This window comes from Haemaphysalis longicornis, unplaced genomic scaffold, assembly GCF_048455015.1.
Source record: "Haemaphysalis longicornis isolate Haplotype H1 unplaced genomic scaffold, Haemaphysalis longicornis Haplotype H1 scaffold_10, whole genome shotgun sequence".
In the NCBI taxonomy this organism is placed as follows: Eukaryota; Metazoa; Arthropoda; class Arachnida; order Ixodida; family Ixodidae; genus Haemaphysalis; species Haemaphysalis longicornis.
This window is the reverse complement of record NW_027526204.1, coordinates 132705827-132723767: the sequence shown is the minus strand read 5'-3', so window position 1 is coordinate 132723767 and position 17941 is coordinate 132705827. Positions and strand designations below refer to the sequence as shown.

At 47.7% G+C, this 17941-nt stretch overlaps 2 protein-coding genes across 2 annotated transcripts in view; one reads left to right on the top strand and one right to left on the bottom strand.

Annotated features, from left to right (window-relative positions):
• The window catches only part of LOC144158066 (aminopeptidase Q-like), a 36089-nt gene extending 19295 nt beyond the window's left edge, over positions 1-16794 (top strand). The window contains exons 7-10 of the mRNA XM_077688730.1: positions 3899-4042; positions 10872-11053; positions 12319-12588; positions 16518-16794. Coding sequence (XP_077544856.1) covers positions 3899-4042; positions 10872-11053; positions 12319-12588; positions 16518-16794 — 873 coding nt within the window. The remainder of the gene's footprint in view (positions 1-3898; positions 4043-10871; positions 11054-12318; positions 12589-16517) is intronic.
• LOC144159350 (protein quaking-B-like) overlaps positions 1-17941 on the bottom strand; it is a 240876-nt gene that overhangs the window by 109468 nt on the left and 113467 nt on the right. The window lies entirely within an intron of this gene.

Sequence of the window (17941 nt, the reverse complement as noted above, 5' to 3'; positions counted from 1 at the left end):
GCATGTTAGCACCTTACAGGCCCTGACAGGGCATTGAGTAAGGGGGTACAAGAGAAAAGTGCGAAATGCGAATGAACCACAGTCCAAGAAAAAAATCAGATAAAAAATTGGCCGTAAATGAATATCTAGATCAGTGGTTCTCAGCCATGACTGCCCCGGGGACCCCTTTTGGGCTTGCAAAAGCGATTGGGAACCCCACGATAGAGCATATGTTAATCGGTGTCCATGATGCCAAACAATTTGCACTTGCAGCTTACGTCACCCACACACTTATCCAATGCCCGGCTTTTCTGCTTGATTACGTTAATGAAGATGCGCGTCATAATGTTAAACAATTTGCTCTTGAATTCAAAAGTCTTCCACGCACCTATATGTTGCCTGTTTTTTCCTTCTCACAGCTGGCATGACGCGAAAAAAGCAGATGTTAAAATATGTGCTACGTGGAGAAGCTAAATGTACATGTGATGCGGCGAAGCCACCTTTTTGCAGTGCAAGCAAGTGCTGGCAAAATCGAGAAAAGAAGGGTGGGGGAAAAAGGTTTTGAGGGAGGCCTCGCGGACCCCTGAAATCCTCTTGCGGACCTCATGGGGTCCGCGGACCCCCATTTGAGAACCACTGATCTAGATAAACGCGTAATACAAAGACAACGTGTGCGATATCTTGCGCAAACAAAGACTAACATACCTCATATTCAAGATAAAAATCAAGCAAGAGTAAACAGACACTTGAAACGCAAAAATCCGAGAATAAACCCAAAATTCACATAAAACAGTGACAACAGATTGGTACAACATTGCGAAAAAATGTGAGCATGAAGAAGGTCACGGAATGCGTCGCGCTTAGATTTGGCGGCAATGTTATCATGAAGACCCTCCCAAGGCCTGATGGCCAGGGGAAGTGCGGACAAGTTAAATGCATCAGTTTCGCCGTAGTGGCAGGCAAAACTATATTATCACGTAGTCTTTTTCATTACACGCTGCGTGTTTGTGCTATTTTATATCGTTCCAGTTTCGCAGCTTTACAGTGGCATCCATGTTCTGTACCAGACTACAGGACGGTTTCTCTCAACATGGTACCGTTAAAGGAGTACTGACACGAAATTTCAAAGCTGAGATAACTATGTAAAGCGCTTCGTTTTTATCAGGAGATATCTCCCAGCAAGTTTCAACAGCAACCGTTCAGCGAAACATATTTAAAATCCATTTTAATCTTCGCCCGCACGAGAAAGGCCAGAGCGGGTCGACGTGACATCATCTGCTACGTGCCCAAAACTGTCGACGTCGGGGCTCCCGTGACGAAGCCGACGCGCTGGCTGTGGTTGGCGCGCGCTGCTCGGGCGTGTGTACACGTCGTGCTTTTGGGACTGACGTCATGCTGCCAGGGCCTGTGGGGACGGCGAAGACCTCGGCCGGTCTGGGCGCGCGCGTGCGCTCGCTCGCGCGCGCTTCCAGAGAGGCAGCGATACGGCAAGAATGGTGACGCCATGTCATACATGCTGTCATGGCGGCCGCTCGGCGTTTTTTTGTCGAAACCAAAACTGGCACGAATAAACGACGCCGTAAATGAATGTTTACGCTGCGCTCGACCGCCTAATCTGTCATGATGTGATTAGTGGGCTGGTAGGCACGCATAGCAGCGAAAAAAACGTAACATAAAAATTTCGTGTCAGTACTGCTTTAAGGCTACCACCTTAAAATGTCTCATTTGAGCGAGAAAGCCGGCGCCCGGCTACCGCAACAAAAAAAAATGGCCGTGTATCCGCTGACTTCGCGGCAAATGTTGTCAAAAGACCACGCTATTCTGTCACCCTGGCCACCTAAATACCTCCCCTCTCCCGGCCACCTCTCACGCTTCCCCCTCTAGTCTCCACCTACCACGATAAACGCAATGGAGAGAGAGAGAGAGAGAGAGAGAGAGAGAGAGAGAGAGAGAGAGAGAGAGAGAGAGAGAGAGAACAAACTTTATTTTCCGCAGGACCTAAAAGCGGTGTTCGTTTTATTTGCTATCACGAAAATCAAGCGGCCATGCATTTTTCATTAAAAGATCAATGCACATAAAATTGCTGCATTCATGACTTCCCTTAAATAGGCCTTATATTTACTTTTTGTTTAAAAATGTTGACAGGTATGAAGATTGCCACTAGATTTAGTAGTTCAGAAATGCCTTGCCCACATAAACGTCTCGCTCAAGAATTTTCGTAACTTTTGGCAGGGCGGCTTGAATCGATGGACAGACAAACAGGCACAGACCAAAATGTTCGCGGTTAAGTAGCTCAAGGAAGACGATCTTTAAAAAATTCACACGGTGCTGTGCCGTGAGCACGGACGCCGGACAAGCCTCGGCCTTAAAGGGGCACTGACACAAAATTTTGAAGGCGAGATAACTTCGGAGATAGATTGGTGGAAACACATATACATCATCTGCAAAATATCAGCGGCGAATACAGCCTAGAACATATTTAAAATCAATTTTAAAGTGTGCGAAACGCAACCGAGCAGCCAGCAGAGGACCACGCGCAATCGACATCCCGAGGAGATTGTGTAAATAAACAACATCCAACACGTCACGAGTTTGTGTTCGCCGCTTCCGCCCTGCCGGCGTTTTTCGCCGGCTCGCCCGGCTCGCCGCTCCAATCGGAGGGCCGGAGGGCGGAGCTTCTGCTCTCGAGAACGAACGACCCGATCGTTGGCGGCGGAGGCGCCGTGATTTCGTCCGCTCATCGGGCAGCTGGCCGCGACCAAAGTTCTACAGCGATTCCAGGCACTCTGTTTCTATTACTTTTTATTACATTGGACGCGAAAACGCGCCGGAGACACGAAAAGCGCACTGAGCGAGCCGCACGGTCGCTGTGCAGGCGGCGGCCACGGCCGCGAAGTGGCCCAGGCCGGCGCAGGTAGCTCGAGTGCTAGCTTGTTACCGCTGCACGAAATTGTCCCCAAGTCCCGACCATGGTGGCTTACATGAGAAAGGAGTTAATGATGCGGTGGCGGGTTGCATTAAAAATTGTCACCTGCACCGCTTACGAGAGCGGCACTCGAATATCCGCTGCAGTGCTAAGCCGAACACATCTGTAGGCGGACCTGTAGGCAGACCGGCCGGCTGCTCCCAGCGCGCGCCAAGTTGTTCTCTCTCTCTTGCCATCCACCGTCTCGAGCGTCGCGCGTCGTTCTTTAGCCGTGGTAGCATTTGCACTCGCAGCGCCTGCGTCACATCCACGGTCGCTTTTTAATTAAGCGCCTCACGAGATCAGTACGTAGGGGTATTCGCAGAAACTGCCGTCGATGCGGATTCGGCAGTGCAACGGCGGCTCTGCTCTGTGATATCCCTTCGACGGTCACGTGGTCAGCTTTGTTCACACAAAATCCACAAAATCCATCGCTTCGCGGCACTCGCTGAAACCGAAACTGCGACTGGCCGCATTGAAAATGCCTCTAATTAAACAACCGTCGCACGCTGAAGCAAATGAGGTTTCTACAGGTTATAAGTAGGTCACTAGCTACTTATCGCAACAAAAAAAAACAAGATGCAAAATTTTTGTGTCAGTGCCCCTTTAAGGTGCTTCGCCCCTAAAATGACTCATTGGGAAGCGCCTTAAAGCATAAAGCGTTCTATAGCACGGGGCATTAATAGCGAGAAGTGGCCGTTCACGCTTGTACACCGAAGATGAAGGGACCGAAATAACGCAGCCGAACAAGCTAACCGACAGGCAGAGAAATCCACCCTCGTTGTCAACCTTCTTATTACAAAACGACAGCGGCGCAAAGTGCAGGACAAAGATCGAAGCCATTTGAAAGTGTTGATGCGAACTGCAAAGGAAAGCGTTTGATTATTGTTATTATTATTAGTGTTGTTGTTGTTGTTCTGATTATTTTTTTGGCGCGGCGGCCGGCCATTGCAGATTGAGGACGTCATTAACAGGTACAAATTTACAACAGCAGACTCGTTCAGCGCCACAAGGATCCTGACGGGAGACTCCATCGACCAAAAGCTCTACTTCGACAGCTGGACCAATAAGAAGGACCTACCGGTCCTCCTTGCACAGGTATGGCCGCGCTATGAAGCACCCTGCTTGCGACCGTCGACGCTGGGTGAGCTAATTTTTGCTAGATCTAAAGAAAAAAAACGAGACTTCGAAACGTTGTTGGACGCACTGTGCTCACGGCAAGACTCTCTCGGAGCCCCGTTTAGGGCTCGAAAGAATTTCCCACAGACCATCATCCCTGTTTCGCGACAGAAAAACCCACGTGCAAAACGCAGATGAGTGTTTTTTTAGAACGAAATCTCTACTACGCCACATCTTTCAATATCATTCATGGCGTCGCACGTAGGAAACAAGCTGCGCCGTTCTTATCGCTTCGCCCTCGCTGGTGCGATACCACGTGACTAGGCGAGGGTTAAATGGGTTCATCTCTTGCGCTTCATCGCGCAGCGCCGGCTGAGCCATCTGCGCATGCGCTTCAGCGCAAGCGAACTAGTCGGTGACCGTCTCGGCGAGGGTTTAAAGGGACCCTGCAACACTTTTTAGATGCGGAGAATCTTATAGCGGTGGCCTATCCCGCGTCGGCGTCGTCGGCGTCCGCACTCACACTGCGCATGTACAAATCTCCTCCTTACACCCACAGCTGCGCGATACTACACTATAAAAAAAAGAAATAGTTAGCGGCGCCCGGTTTCGATCCCACGACTCTCTGGCCGCAACGGGAGGTACGCGGTGCTCTTCCCACTACGCTACAATTTTTTTTATTGCCTGGTTTGGGTCAATACATACATGCAAATCATCAACAAAATTACACCACGTGAAAAAACACTAGCACATACCTTGCTAGTGTGTAAGGTTTAAAAAGGCGGTAGTCTCGCCACACTCTCCAGCACAGTCAGCCACTCGGGTGGACTAGGCTCGGCTTAAAACACCTCTACATTGTAGCGGACATTTTCACAAAAGTATTCCCTCCCTGGCCTCGCATCGACATCATTGTACCGACGGGCCATGCGAGCCTTCCATATGCCGTGTAGGGCCAGTAACATTATGAAGTCGTATGGAACATCCCCTTCATTTTCTATGGCTAAAAACCGAATTCCATGACTATCCACAGGAAAATCTTTCTTTAAGGTACGCTGTAACACGTCCCATAGGAAGACCCCGTCCCAACAATCTATGAACACGTGTTCGATGGTCTCTGGTTTTTTGCATGGCAAGCAATCAGGGCCCCAAGGCACAAATAAACCTTTCTCAATCATCCAGGTTTTTACAGGTAGTACACCGACATGCAATTTAAAGAAAAACGATTTAACATAGCCAGGAGCTGGCATTCTTTTTACACGCCGAAGAACATCTTGTCCCGGCCCCACACGGTATAGGGACCTGTACAGTGGGATCGGCAAAACCATATCCACGAGATCCTTATACAATTTCTTCCTCGGCACATTAGATAAATATTCCAAGGTGAAGCGGGCACAAAGAAACCTTGTGGCATCAACAACTTCACGTAGGTAGCCATGGATTCCACCACCATAAACACAACAGAAAACAACCAATTCGGGCAGTGCTGCACCCAAACGAACCTGACACACTGTGCGCAAAAAAGGGTCGCGTACATCTCGCAGAAAAAGGAAACGGTTTACTACTATGCACAAGAGCAAGTGCACCAAAGAAAGTCCACCGGAGCGGACACGACGAAACAGATTTGTCCGACTCGTTCGCTCTCATGTGGAACCCCATAAAAACACAGCAAAAACACGGTGAAATCTTTGTACATTGGCACGCCCGCAGTGTAATTCCTGCATCACGTACCACAATTTAGAAACAAAAAACAAATTACAAACAGCAGAACTTGCAAAAACGGATAGTTGCTTTCCCCCCAACTTTTCGGCTTTGTCCCGTATCTCGATCGCTTGCCTTCGCCAGTACGGGTCACTATCCTGAAAATTTTCAAGCGGGATGCCTAAGTATTTCGTGGGCGTGTCTACCCAGTTTATTAGTGCAAATACGCTGGGCTTCGATTGCCATTTACCATGCCAAAAACCAAGGCACTTATCCCAGTTAACGCTACTACCGCTATATTTACAAAATCTTTTTAAAATATCAATAATTTTGTTTATGCTACTTGTATCCGTGCAGAACAAAGCGATATCATCGGCGTAAGCAAGTACGCGCACTTCGCATGCTTGCAAAGCAAAGCCCCGAATTTTACGGCTGTGGACGACGTTGGCACAAAACAATTCAATGTAAATGGAAAAGAGCAAAGATGAAAGGAGGCAGCCCTGTCTAACCGAGCGCCTCACTCTAATGGGGGCGCTGACAGATTTGTTCACTATAATACTTGTGCTGCACTTCTTGTACGCCATACGCACTACTTCGGTAATTATTCTTCCTACATTCACGTGTTCAAGAATTTTCATTATTTCATGTGACACCTTGTCAAAGGCCTTCTCTAAATCTATCTGTACCATTGACACCGCTTGATCCATTTTATCACAACAGTCTAAGATGCATCTGGCTACATGTATATTTGTTGTAATTGAACGGCCCTTTATGCCACACGTTTGATGGGTTCCAAACGCGCCTTATGTCCTTCACTCATTCAACCTACGTCAAGAAGCTACTGATACAAGGAAGGCACGCGAAGCTGAACGTCACCGGAAACGACGAACTGAAAACTTTAGAGGAGTATGTTGAATTTCCCGTACTAAAGCTGTGGCGGGAAGCGCCACGCGCCTTGCAGCTCAACCAGCCCCGTCCGCAGCGCCTCTGATGCTGATTGTGGCAGGATGCCCCTAGGGGATTGGCCAACCAAAGAATCCATCACGAGATAGGTTCGCGTTCAACCACCGTCGTCATCTTCCCGTACGGGAACCGCCGAAGAAGAAGACGGAAAAGACAAAGCTGCGAAGAGGAGGGCGTGTACATTGCTCTCAGCCGGTGCACCAATGTCAGCAACCTTTACCTCACCAACGGTGACGGAGGCTATTGATTCTACCACTGAGACAACATCGACAAGAACATGATGGACGGGTTTTGGCGCCTCGAGAACCACCGCCTACTCACTGTAACACAACAGTACTTGCGTGCCTTTGCCACCAGTGTGGACCCGGACGCGGAATTCCCTCTGGCGCTAGTAAAAACCAGATCACTCAACATAACGGCAACACAATGGAACCACACGGAACCGCCCCGATGCTTCGCATCCTCATCAGGGTTCCCCACGGGAAGATGGTGTAATTTTTTTCAACTATTTTTGAAATCCTAAATGCTTGCAGAATGCAGTCACCCAACACACCCAGTACTTAGATTAGGGGGTCGCAAGTACCTCAGCCAAAATTTACTGCTCTATGCCCATCAGATAACTTGTAAACTCGCTCAAAAGATTTTCCTCTCTTTCCAGGTGTTGACATTCTTCGACGGCTGGAATTACGTCACTAAGGCCATGTATCGGCTGTTGGCCGGCTTTTCTTCAGTTGCAGGGATGAACACTTTTCGATGGCCACTTTAAAAAGAAAAAGCCACAAAAACAAAGCAGACATGGAAGGCATATCTGGTGCGACGAGCAAATCACGCAGTGCCGCTTTGTGCTGGTGATAGCTATAGCTTTCACAGCGGTTCGAGACGAAAAGGAAAGAGTGAAAGCGCTTATCGAAAGTGTTGCAGGGTCCCTTTCACGGCTGCTTCGCCTGCGCTTGGTCCCTCAGTCTCGGCATCGACGGCGCATCAGCTGGACTGTGTGCGTGCTCTTTAGCGCAAGCGAAATCATGAATCAAATCATCCAGTAGATATAGCTGGACGACAGGATGCGAAAGGTCAAGAGAAGACAAAATTTCACGAGACTGTGTGCAGCCTTGGCTTCTATCGTGACAAGTTTATAGGTGTTAAACCTGAGCCATTTTTTTTTTTCGCAGTGCGTAGACTGCCGTCCAATGGCGGGCCATCTCGGCCATAAAGCCGTGGTAGAGTGCCTTCGGGCAGCATACGTGTTTTTAAGGCTGGGCTGTCGCGATATTGTGTGCCTGCCGTAATGATGTAGCCGCGACGTTTTGCCTTCGTGTTCCAAAGGGCTAACGTTCGAGTTCCGCGCTTGTGTAGATTTTTTATTTCTCTGTTGTATCAATTATTATTGTCCTGATTTAAAGCTGTAAACGAGTGTTACGGTTCGTTTGATCTTGGTACTGTTAATGAAAGCCAACGTTTTTAGATTACCCAACCCGAAAACGATGGCGAGAGTGAAGTAGCACCATACGCGGCGTTAGGCGAGATAAGGCAGCGGGCGCCCCTTTGCTCCTCATAGTGACGTCGGACACCACTCTAGCCAAAAATTTTTCTTGCTGAGGTAGCTGTTGAGCGAAGCAAGCTGTATAGCGCAGCATCCGATGTGCGTCACGTGTGCAAACGAAGTCTCGCTGCAATTTCATGCGTTTCTCTAGAGCGCTGGCGTACTCAAGATGGGACACATAAGGCGACGTGCCTATCCCCTCGAAATTTTCGACCTCGGAAAAATAAGGGGGGGGGGGGGGGTGTAGGGATGGTGTACCAGAGGCCGCTAACTTTACCTACCATCAATTAACCGAAAGCGATATAATTAATACGTCACTAGCCATTCCTTGCCGAGTATCCTTCAATGCCAATCGTTTAACACCTTGCATCCGCACAAAATTGCATCAGCTGCGAAGTTCACACGTTATCATCATAATATGGTAAACGGAGGTGTTTGGCCGATTACAAACACAAACAAAATTACAAACACAAGGAATACAAGTAACCCTAGAAAACTAAAAAATTACAATGAGCTAACACAACCAGATGTGTCGGCCTTGTACAGTGCCCTCACACGACGAAGACAAAAATAAAAGCCCCTTTGTTGTCGATATGGTTACGTGCACACGCTTTGGGGATCGACCAACCAGGTCCGCGGACCATTTTCAGTCGCGTTCCTAGTGAGCGTTTGCAACTGATTACTGGCTTTTTGACCCCCACAATTTCTTGGTGGACTCACACTCACTTGCACTAATTATCGGTAGCACTCAAAAACGTTAGGCTATCTAGAGAGTGCAACTGAAAGGGCCATGAAGACAAAATGCATGTTTTGGCTTTTTAAGAACACTGCTTATTCACAATAACAATAAAACCAATTTTATTTCAAATTTCAAATAAATAATCGAGATATTATCGAAAACCTTTGCAGCAGCGGTGACTACCGAGCGACATTCCAGCATTTCTCTATGACGTCACAGAATCTTGTGTCTCTGATTGGTAGGCGCGGACATAAGCCGGCGTTAAGAAACATGACTGGGCGATTCTGGTACGGCCTCGAAATCCGTTTGATCGTATACCATTGGATTGCCAATGTGTAGGTGTACACGGAAAACTGCTTTTTTTTAAGTGCGGAGCACTTTAGGGGCTCGCTTTGTCGTCGTAGCTCGCTCGCTGGACCCAAGTAGAGACACGGCGTTCCGTCGTCGCGGCCTAACCCAGAGGCTTCGAAATCCAAGCGGTTTATATAGTCATAGGCGTTCGAAACTCGTGAACCACTGGCGCTTGTCATACATCTCCCCGTTGTTTAGCGCAAAGAAAACTAAGTACATTTGATGCAAAATATACGTAATTAACCTGCAGCGACCGCGTTCATTTAGTTAGGAATGCTCTTTGGGTTGGTTTTTACGATAGTAAGCGAAAAAAAGTGGCCGTGCAACGCCGGCATGTGCGGGAGGAAAAGCAAGCACAAAAAGAACAGAACTGCCGCTGGCGCAGTTTCAGGCAGGGGGTGCGCGAGCACTGAGAAGGCGGGAAATTTGAATTGCATTGGGTGGTAGCAGTGAGCGGATAACGTCGCTACAGCCCGTTATAGCGAATTACTGCTCTGTCCTTCTGACAGCTTTCAAGTTGGGTAGAACAGCTTTATTATTATTTTTCTTGCCCATACGACGCCACTTCTACTCATATTACGTCACTGCACTGCTAAATTTGAGTTTTCTAGTATTTCTCGCGTTCTTTCGGTTGAAGAAAGGTCTTTCGTGGCTGCAATGGAGCTTAAAGGCCCAACCACACGCACGCGTACGTAAACCGGCGTAAGCGCGTAAGGAACCGGCGTACCCCGGCGTACGCGGAATGCATTGGTACGCGCTTGTTACGCCCAAGTCAGAGCGCACCAGACATCGACGCGCACTTTCGGACGTACGGTGTTGACGTACACCTCTGGCGGTGATATTATCGGCGGTCAGGTCGCATAACAAGACAGTGAATTCATAAATAAGCTAACTTCACTATTCATTATGCGATAAAACGAAGTAATTTGTAAAATACAGTAAAATACAATGACCAAACAACCGGACAAAACACGCGAAGCAACGAGCCACTAGCCACTATGGGAGCTAGGCAGTTTTACGCCAAATGTAGCGGAAGGGTTTTGTGCCTGCCAAGAATGCATTAATCCTTAACGTTTTTTAATGTCCCAAGAACTGTTTTAGTTGTTTCTGTATTAAATATACGTATTTTTGTGACAATAGGCATTATTTGTTTTATTTGAGTTAAAATGTAGTTGAACTGGTCGCCACAAAGCTGAGTCCGAAGTAGTCGAGCCACACTGCGCGGCGCATTGATTTACGCGCGCGTTGCGGCGATATGTGGTTACTCGCCCTCTCCGACGTCGTCGGTCGGCGTAAAGGCAGCGACGTATGTCGCCGCAGGCTTACGTCGTTGCGCGAGTACGTCGATTTTACGCGTGCATGTGGTTGGGCCTTAACGAGTTACCAAAGGCGAGATCTTTCAAACTGAACAAGGTTTTATTTTGTCTTTATGGCCTCTCTTATGCAGGCTGGCGTGGTTTCGGGCTGTTAGAAGCTCAGTATGACTACGGCGATCACCTCCTTGCTTTTTGCTGCAGGTGTCGGGCGAAGGGGAAAGGAAGACGGTGACGGTGAGACAAGCGCACTTTCGCAAGAGTGAAAATGTCAACGACTCGTGGACGATTCCGATCAATCCACGCTGGATACTTCTGAACGGCACAGTAATCGAGGTGGACGTTAATGATACGCTTCTAACCGGGGACCTCAACAAGGTCACGTCGTGAGTGTCATACACATAATTCACATGACCTCGGAGCTGGGTAACGAATTTTCGCCATGTTGTGTGAAGGTTTTGGGGTCACTGTATCGAATTCCAAATGGTGGCGCAAATGAGCACGTCAAAAGAGATAATTAGCGAACGCGCGCAACATATTCCGCGCCCTCAACATAAGTTTAGCATAGCGCGAGTCAACCGTAGCCCGTGCTAGCGTAAAAAGCCCCTTTCAGACCGGCGCCTCACCATTAGGTCTAGGAAATTCATTTTCGCTGATGTTAGCGAACGCGGTGATCACGCATAACTCGCCAGAGAACGAACGGGCTCGATTTCCCCTCGTCGGCACCCTTCTCACACTCCCACGTGAATAAATACGGACATCTCTATGGAATTCTTCTATCCTAAACTCTCTACAAAACCTCATCGCTAAACGCCTAAGCGCTGGAAATTTGTAGATTTCGCTCATGTTACCGGACCCGGTGATTACCCATAACTCGTCAGAGAACGAACACGCTCGATTGCCCCTAGTTGGCATCCGTCTCTACACTATAAAATGTCTTACGCCCTTTCAAGAAACAAAAACACCATTTTAAAGGGTATAATTAACGATAAAACACGCTGTAAAAGGGCGCATTCTCGTGATTTTGCTAGGGTGTAGGGGTGCGATCATGAAAAAACATCCTTTACAGTCGAAAAACACGACAAGAAGAATTTCTGTAGTTTGTCGTATTTTCGCCTGTCGTACTGTCGTATTGTGGTATTCGTGTCATGTCCTCATTCTGATGTTATGTCGTGTGTGGTATTTCTATTCCTGATTTTGATGTTCCGTCGTGCCGCATTCCTGTCTTGTCGTCATCCTCATGTTCCATCAGTAGCTGCACATTGTTTGACTGACCTTGACCATTGTGAAGAGTGGCGTCAATGGCAGTTCTGAAATGTTTGTTGTTGAGAAAATTGACTCTTTCGTTACGACAAAAATGTGTGTCGTAACAACAGGTGGCTTTGTCGTAACAACAGGACTTCTGTTGTCGCAACAAAGCTTTCTGTTGTACGACAGGAATTCTTGTTTGGTTTTTGCGGTACTCCTGCTGTGATTTTAGACGGGGCTAAGGGTGTTTTTCTTTATTTTTTTCTGCTAGGGTATGAGTGTGTTTGCTATAAACAGTAATTTACACCCTCATGGGTGTAAATCATTTTACAATATATCTCCCCTGGCAATAAATACGGGATTCTCTGGACCACTGTGTTGCCTTCTATATCCTCCTCCCCAGACTGGGCCGGGCGAGAGTCGGGGCGCTGTTCCTGTTCTACAACTTGGCGGCTCCCGCGAGCACCCTGTACGACGGCACCCTCTGGAGCTCCCTGTTCGCCTTGCTCGACAGCGACAACTTCGAGAGCGTGCCCACGGTGAATCGGGCCTCGGTGCAGCAGGACCTCGGGTCGTACGTGAAGAACGGCGACATCGGATTGACAACCTACATCGCCGGCATTCGGTACCTCTGGCGCGAGACCAGCCGCGCCGTATGGAGCAGCTTCACGTAGTGAGTGTCTGGATATTGCGAAATTAATCTGAATTAGTAATTGATTAGTTCATAATAGTATTGACGAGTAAGGTGTAAATGTGGGTGAGCGGGATTAGGGTGGACTAAGATGGGCTAATGTGGATTGAGGTAGACTGAGATGGATCAAGGTAAATTAAGGTGGATTAATAACGCTAAAATAGCATGGCTGCTGCTTCGACGGATGGGCGTGCATATGAAGGGTACCCGCCATTACAGAACCACGCGAGGCTTTCGACTTCAAAGCACGTAAGCAAACCTTAAGTGACCCAAAAAATTATCACTGTTGTTGGATTGCGGGGTCTTCGAACCAAGGCAGCTAACTTATTTAATACTCTTGCCACTGGTGACCTTGATTGTGCCTGAAATCTTGTCCAGTGATTATTTCCCTCAAATTCCCTCATAACGGGGAATAAACGAAAATAGAGTGACGTACTTATTACCGTGACAAGTCTCTCCAGTGCTACGCGGTGGCCTCGAAACCCTCGGAGTCTTTATGGGTTGAAATCCAAATCTCTGAAACCGAGAAACGTTTCTGAGGTTTTTTTTTTTTACGTTACCGTGTTGTAGATCCAGCTACATTTTTTTTTAAATTCACTGCCTGCTTAAACAGGTGCTAGTACAACCTGCAACCACAAAGCCCTCCTCCATGGCGACTTTAAAGGGGATATGGAGACCACGTACACATTTGCTCAGTTTGAGAGAACAAGCCTTCGATAACTCACGCAGGCCCATTCCAGTTAAGAAAGACGCTTGATAACCGAAAAAACGCCAGATATTTTCGAAAATTTTCAAATTTCGCGCTACAGTGACGTAATATGGGCCGGAGCGAGATAAAATGGGCCAGCACTAAAAGCATATTAATGAGTGTGTTAACTACCCGTTAGCATTGAAAGCATACCATCAAATGGAGCTAGATGCCCCACTACTATCGCCCAGTCATGGTTCTTAGCGGCGGTTCTAATCCGCATTCCCCAATCGCGCAAATAAGATACGGCGGCATCACAGAGACCTTGACAAAAAACGGCCGGAGAGCCGCCACTGCTGCGTCTGTTGTCCTGATTATGTCGGTTATTCGGTTATTTGCTTGAAGACTGCGATATAATTGGCAGTTTTGTTATCGGGACACAACAGTCTATTTAACGAACCAAACTTGCGTTTTAGGGCGCAGCCCTTTGGCAGTCGTCTCTGGGCTGAGCCGCGTCGCAGTCGTAACCGAGTGAACAATGGCAAGACCGACAAGTGAAAGAAAAAGCGAATGATGAAAGAAAGCAAAGGAGGCGAGCGGCGCGAAATTCGGAAAGGGGGTGGGGGGGGGGGGGGGGGTTCGCCGTGGCGGCGTGAGCCAGTGCTCTCCGAAAGTGTGCGGTGGGGAGGGAAGGGGGCAGAATGCTGGGCCCGCACAAGGCGCTCGACGGCGCGACGCTTGCCGGAAACGTGAGGGGGGCGTGCGCGTGACTATGTGCGTTCCCTGCCTAAGACGCGGGTCGCGGTCCCTTCCTGAGGCGCACTTCGCACCGCCGACGCAGAGGCTCATCATCGCTGCCATCGAGAGAACCCACGAGTGAGTGCGGCCTCAGCGCACTGAAGGTGCACCCAAATATCGCAATAGGGAGCATCCTAATCGCCAGCCAATTTTGTCTTCCCGGCCCCTCCAAAACATTGCAACGGAATTGGCGCTAATGTTACTGCTACAACGTTGTTTGAGAACACCGTGACGGGGAAAATAAGTAATCTTCCGCATTTTCCAAGTGGGAGTGGACATACTTATCAAGGCAATGCACCAGTTCGATTTTCACGTTTTGCCAACTGGCAACGCTGGGAGGAAGTCAGATGTTTATAGACCACGGAAAAGGTTAACGGGCCACAAATAATTCAAAATAGAAGCTGATGGATCGAATGAGACTCAAATGTTTTTTGTTAGAAAGCTGATAAAAGCATGTTCATGAAAGAACGAAGACAGCTCCTGCTGTCTTCGTTATTGGACAACAACAGCTCGGACAACAGTTATTGGACAACAACAACAGTCTTCGTTATTGGACAACAGCAGCTCGGTCACACTCGAGCGTGAAGATTTTGCTTGGAATTATTTGTGACCCAGAAACTGCTGGCGTGGCCTAGAAAATTCTGACAAAGACTGCACATTTCGTGGTGGTACTGCCGGCACGGCAAAGCATGCGCTCATAGTCGCAGGTTTCGCTTTCGAACCATAGATTAACAGGTTTTGTTTTCAACTTATTCGCCAACTAATCAAAATGTAAAAATGATGGAACGCAGTCCCGTGAGCGATTGCTAACAGCCGAAGGCGTGGGAACTCTTGAGCCAGTTTCTGTCGATGTTTCTCTCGCATCATATACCGCATTTTTGCGGGTATAACCCGCTCTGCATATATTCCGCACACCCACTTTAGGCCCGCCGGAAAAAAAAATATCCTCGCGTATTACAGGAAAGGCTGCACCAAGGCTACTGCTATACTATGTAGGAAGAAAAGGCGTATATTTAGCAAGTAGAATACATTGACTGAAAGACGATATAATTCACTCAGTGTCACTGCTCTCGCTAGAGCTATCACTTGTGCCTCACTTGAGCCTCAGTCCTCAGTGTTGTGCACAGGGTCATCTTCACGGCACAACTCTCATTGCCGTTACGTTATTCTTGTCTGTTCGATTGGCCGCCTGCTTGCGCAGCCAACCACACCAGACATGACTGGGCAATAGTAGCCGAGGCGTCCAGTTCCATTTCATCGTTTCCGTTGCACGCTAACGTGGTGTTGATGCGAAAACTGTTTTCACTGCTCCCTCTGTTGCGTCACTGACGAAGTCGTGTTGCGCAAAATGTGGAACTTTTGCAATATTTTGTCGTATTTTCTGTCAAAAACACGTCTTCCGTGGCTGGAGTATATACAGCTGAGCGAGTTGCGAAACGATGGTTATTTCAAATTGAACAAGGTTGGGCTTTGTCTCCATGACTTCTTCAAGGAAGCAGCGTGGGACACAAGCGAGACACGTTTCTCAATGCTCCGCGCTGTTGTCAAAGACTTTTGTCTGCTGATCATGGAATATACTCTACTCTAAACTCTACTCTAAATATAAAAAAAAACCTGGATATTATGAAGTATTCGCACAAAATACTCTCTCCGTGTAAAGCAGGGATGAATTGCTCAGAAAGCACTACCGTGCACACTGTAAAATGATTTACACACTATCATAACACAGAAAAACGCCACTTGCAAGATGGTGTTTAACGATAAAACAGCATTTAAAATAGTGTAGTGTTGTGATTGATTGATTGATTGATTGATTGATTGATTGATTGATTGATTGATTGATTGATTGATTGATTGATTGATTGATTGATTGATTGATTGATTGATTGATTGATTGATTGATTGATTGATTGATTGATTGATTGATTGATTGATTGATTGCGGGGTTTAACGCGCCGACGCAACGCACGCGATGAGGTGCGCCGTAGTGGAGGGCTCCGGATTAATTTTGACGCCCTGGGGATCTTTAACGTGCGCCGAAATCTCGAGCACACGGGCGTTTTTGCTTTTCGTCTTCATCAGAAAAGCGGCCGCCGCTGCCGGGAATCGAACCCGCGTCCCCGTACTCCGCAGCGTAACGCCTTAGCCACTGAGCTGCCGCGGCAGGTGTGTAGTGTTGTGTTTTGCTAGGGTGTAAAGGTGTTATAAACCCTCAAACACCCGAGAGGGTGTATTCTTTTGTGCTTCTAAGGTGTCTGGGTGTTAGATATAGGCAGTTATTTATGCCCTTAAGGGTCTCAATTATTCTGCAGTGAGGGCAGGCACGCAACACTTTGAATAAAGCGATATTTCGAATAATCCGACTTCGTCATAACCACTATTTCCGGTATTAAAAAACCTCGCCATGCGCCTCTTCATACCGCAGCCGCTACCGCAGGCTCCAGAGGTATCTGAACAAAGACGAGAAGGCACAGCTGAAAGTAGTCATCGAGAACCTGGTCGAGTGGACCGCGGCCAGGAAAGGCAAGAAAGCTCCGCAACGCTTCGACGAGGACATACAACCTTTTGTAGACCAGGTTGACTGCATCGCCACGGGCAAGCTCAAGAAATGCCCGGATGCGTTCAACGAGCTCGACGAGTGGCACTTCGCCGTGGAGACGCAGCCAGCGAAGAGGAAAAGACTCAAAGCTTGGTCCGACTAGTGTGCTCGCCGGCCTCGTGGAACTGTCTGGACTGCGCCCATGTCTTCGGATGTGCCAAATCGGTTCTGGAAATCGGCACTCTGGCTCGAGCAATATTCCTCGGTACTAAAACAAATAAACTATTCTGAGCTTAGGATCGGCTTATACGATGTAGTCCTTGCCTGTCTTGTTGTGGCATTTCAAAATAATGGATGGGAACATGACAACGCGAAATTACAACAGAACAAAGTTCGTTTGACAAAAGGGGCCTGCATTCTTTTTTTTGAAAAATGATGTGATCTTTATCTGCGGGTTTTTCACAGCTCTGCAGGATGAAGTTTTACCCAGTGTCCACGCACAAACGGGACAGTTTAACTTTTTAGTTTTCCAAACTATTAAAAAAAGATAACTTCAACTTTTCTATTTTTTTTATGCCAGCTTTCGTGTTTAGAACCTCGCGCGAACCAAACATTTCTTCGCTATAGCCGATATATTACGCGACTCTCGCAGTTCCGATTTTGCTATAAAAGAATAAGCGTCATTTAAATGAAGCGTGAGCAACCGAAACTCGTATTTAGTTCGCTATAGCCGATAATTCGCGAGATCAGTATTCGTTATAACGAGGTTCGGCAGCAATGGGGTAAACTATGTTCTTCCAGTGCAGTGCAGAGGTGTCCGTGAAACACTTCGAACAAAACGAGATTTCTCGCAAAGTGACTTCGTTAATACGTGTATCTGATTACCCAACCGACCTGAGAGATCTGGCTAAGCTGCGCGGCATTCATACCGTTCCACTGTATTTGCACGATCCTAACGCGCATCTTTGTTCGCTAAAATATTGATTGATTGATTGATTGATTGATTGATTGATTGATTGATTGATTGATTGATTGATTGATTGATTGATTGATTGATTGATTGATTGATTGATTGATTGATTGATTGATTGATTGATTGATTGATTGATTGTAGGGTTTAGCGCACCGTCGAAACGCAGGTGATGAGACGCACCGCAGTGGTAGTGGAGGGCTCCGGATGAATTTTGACCACCTGGGGATCTTTAACTTGCGCGGAAATCTCGTACACACGGGCGTTTTTGCTTTTCACCTCCATCGAAAAAGCGGCCACCGTGGCCGGGAATCGAACCAGCGTCCTCGTGCTCAGCGTG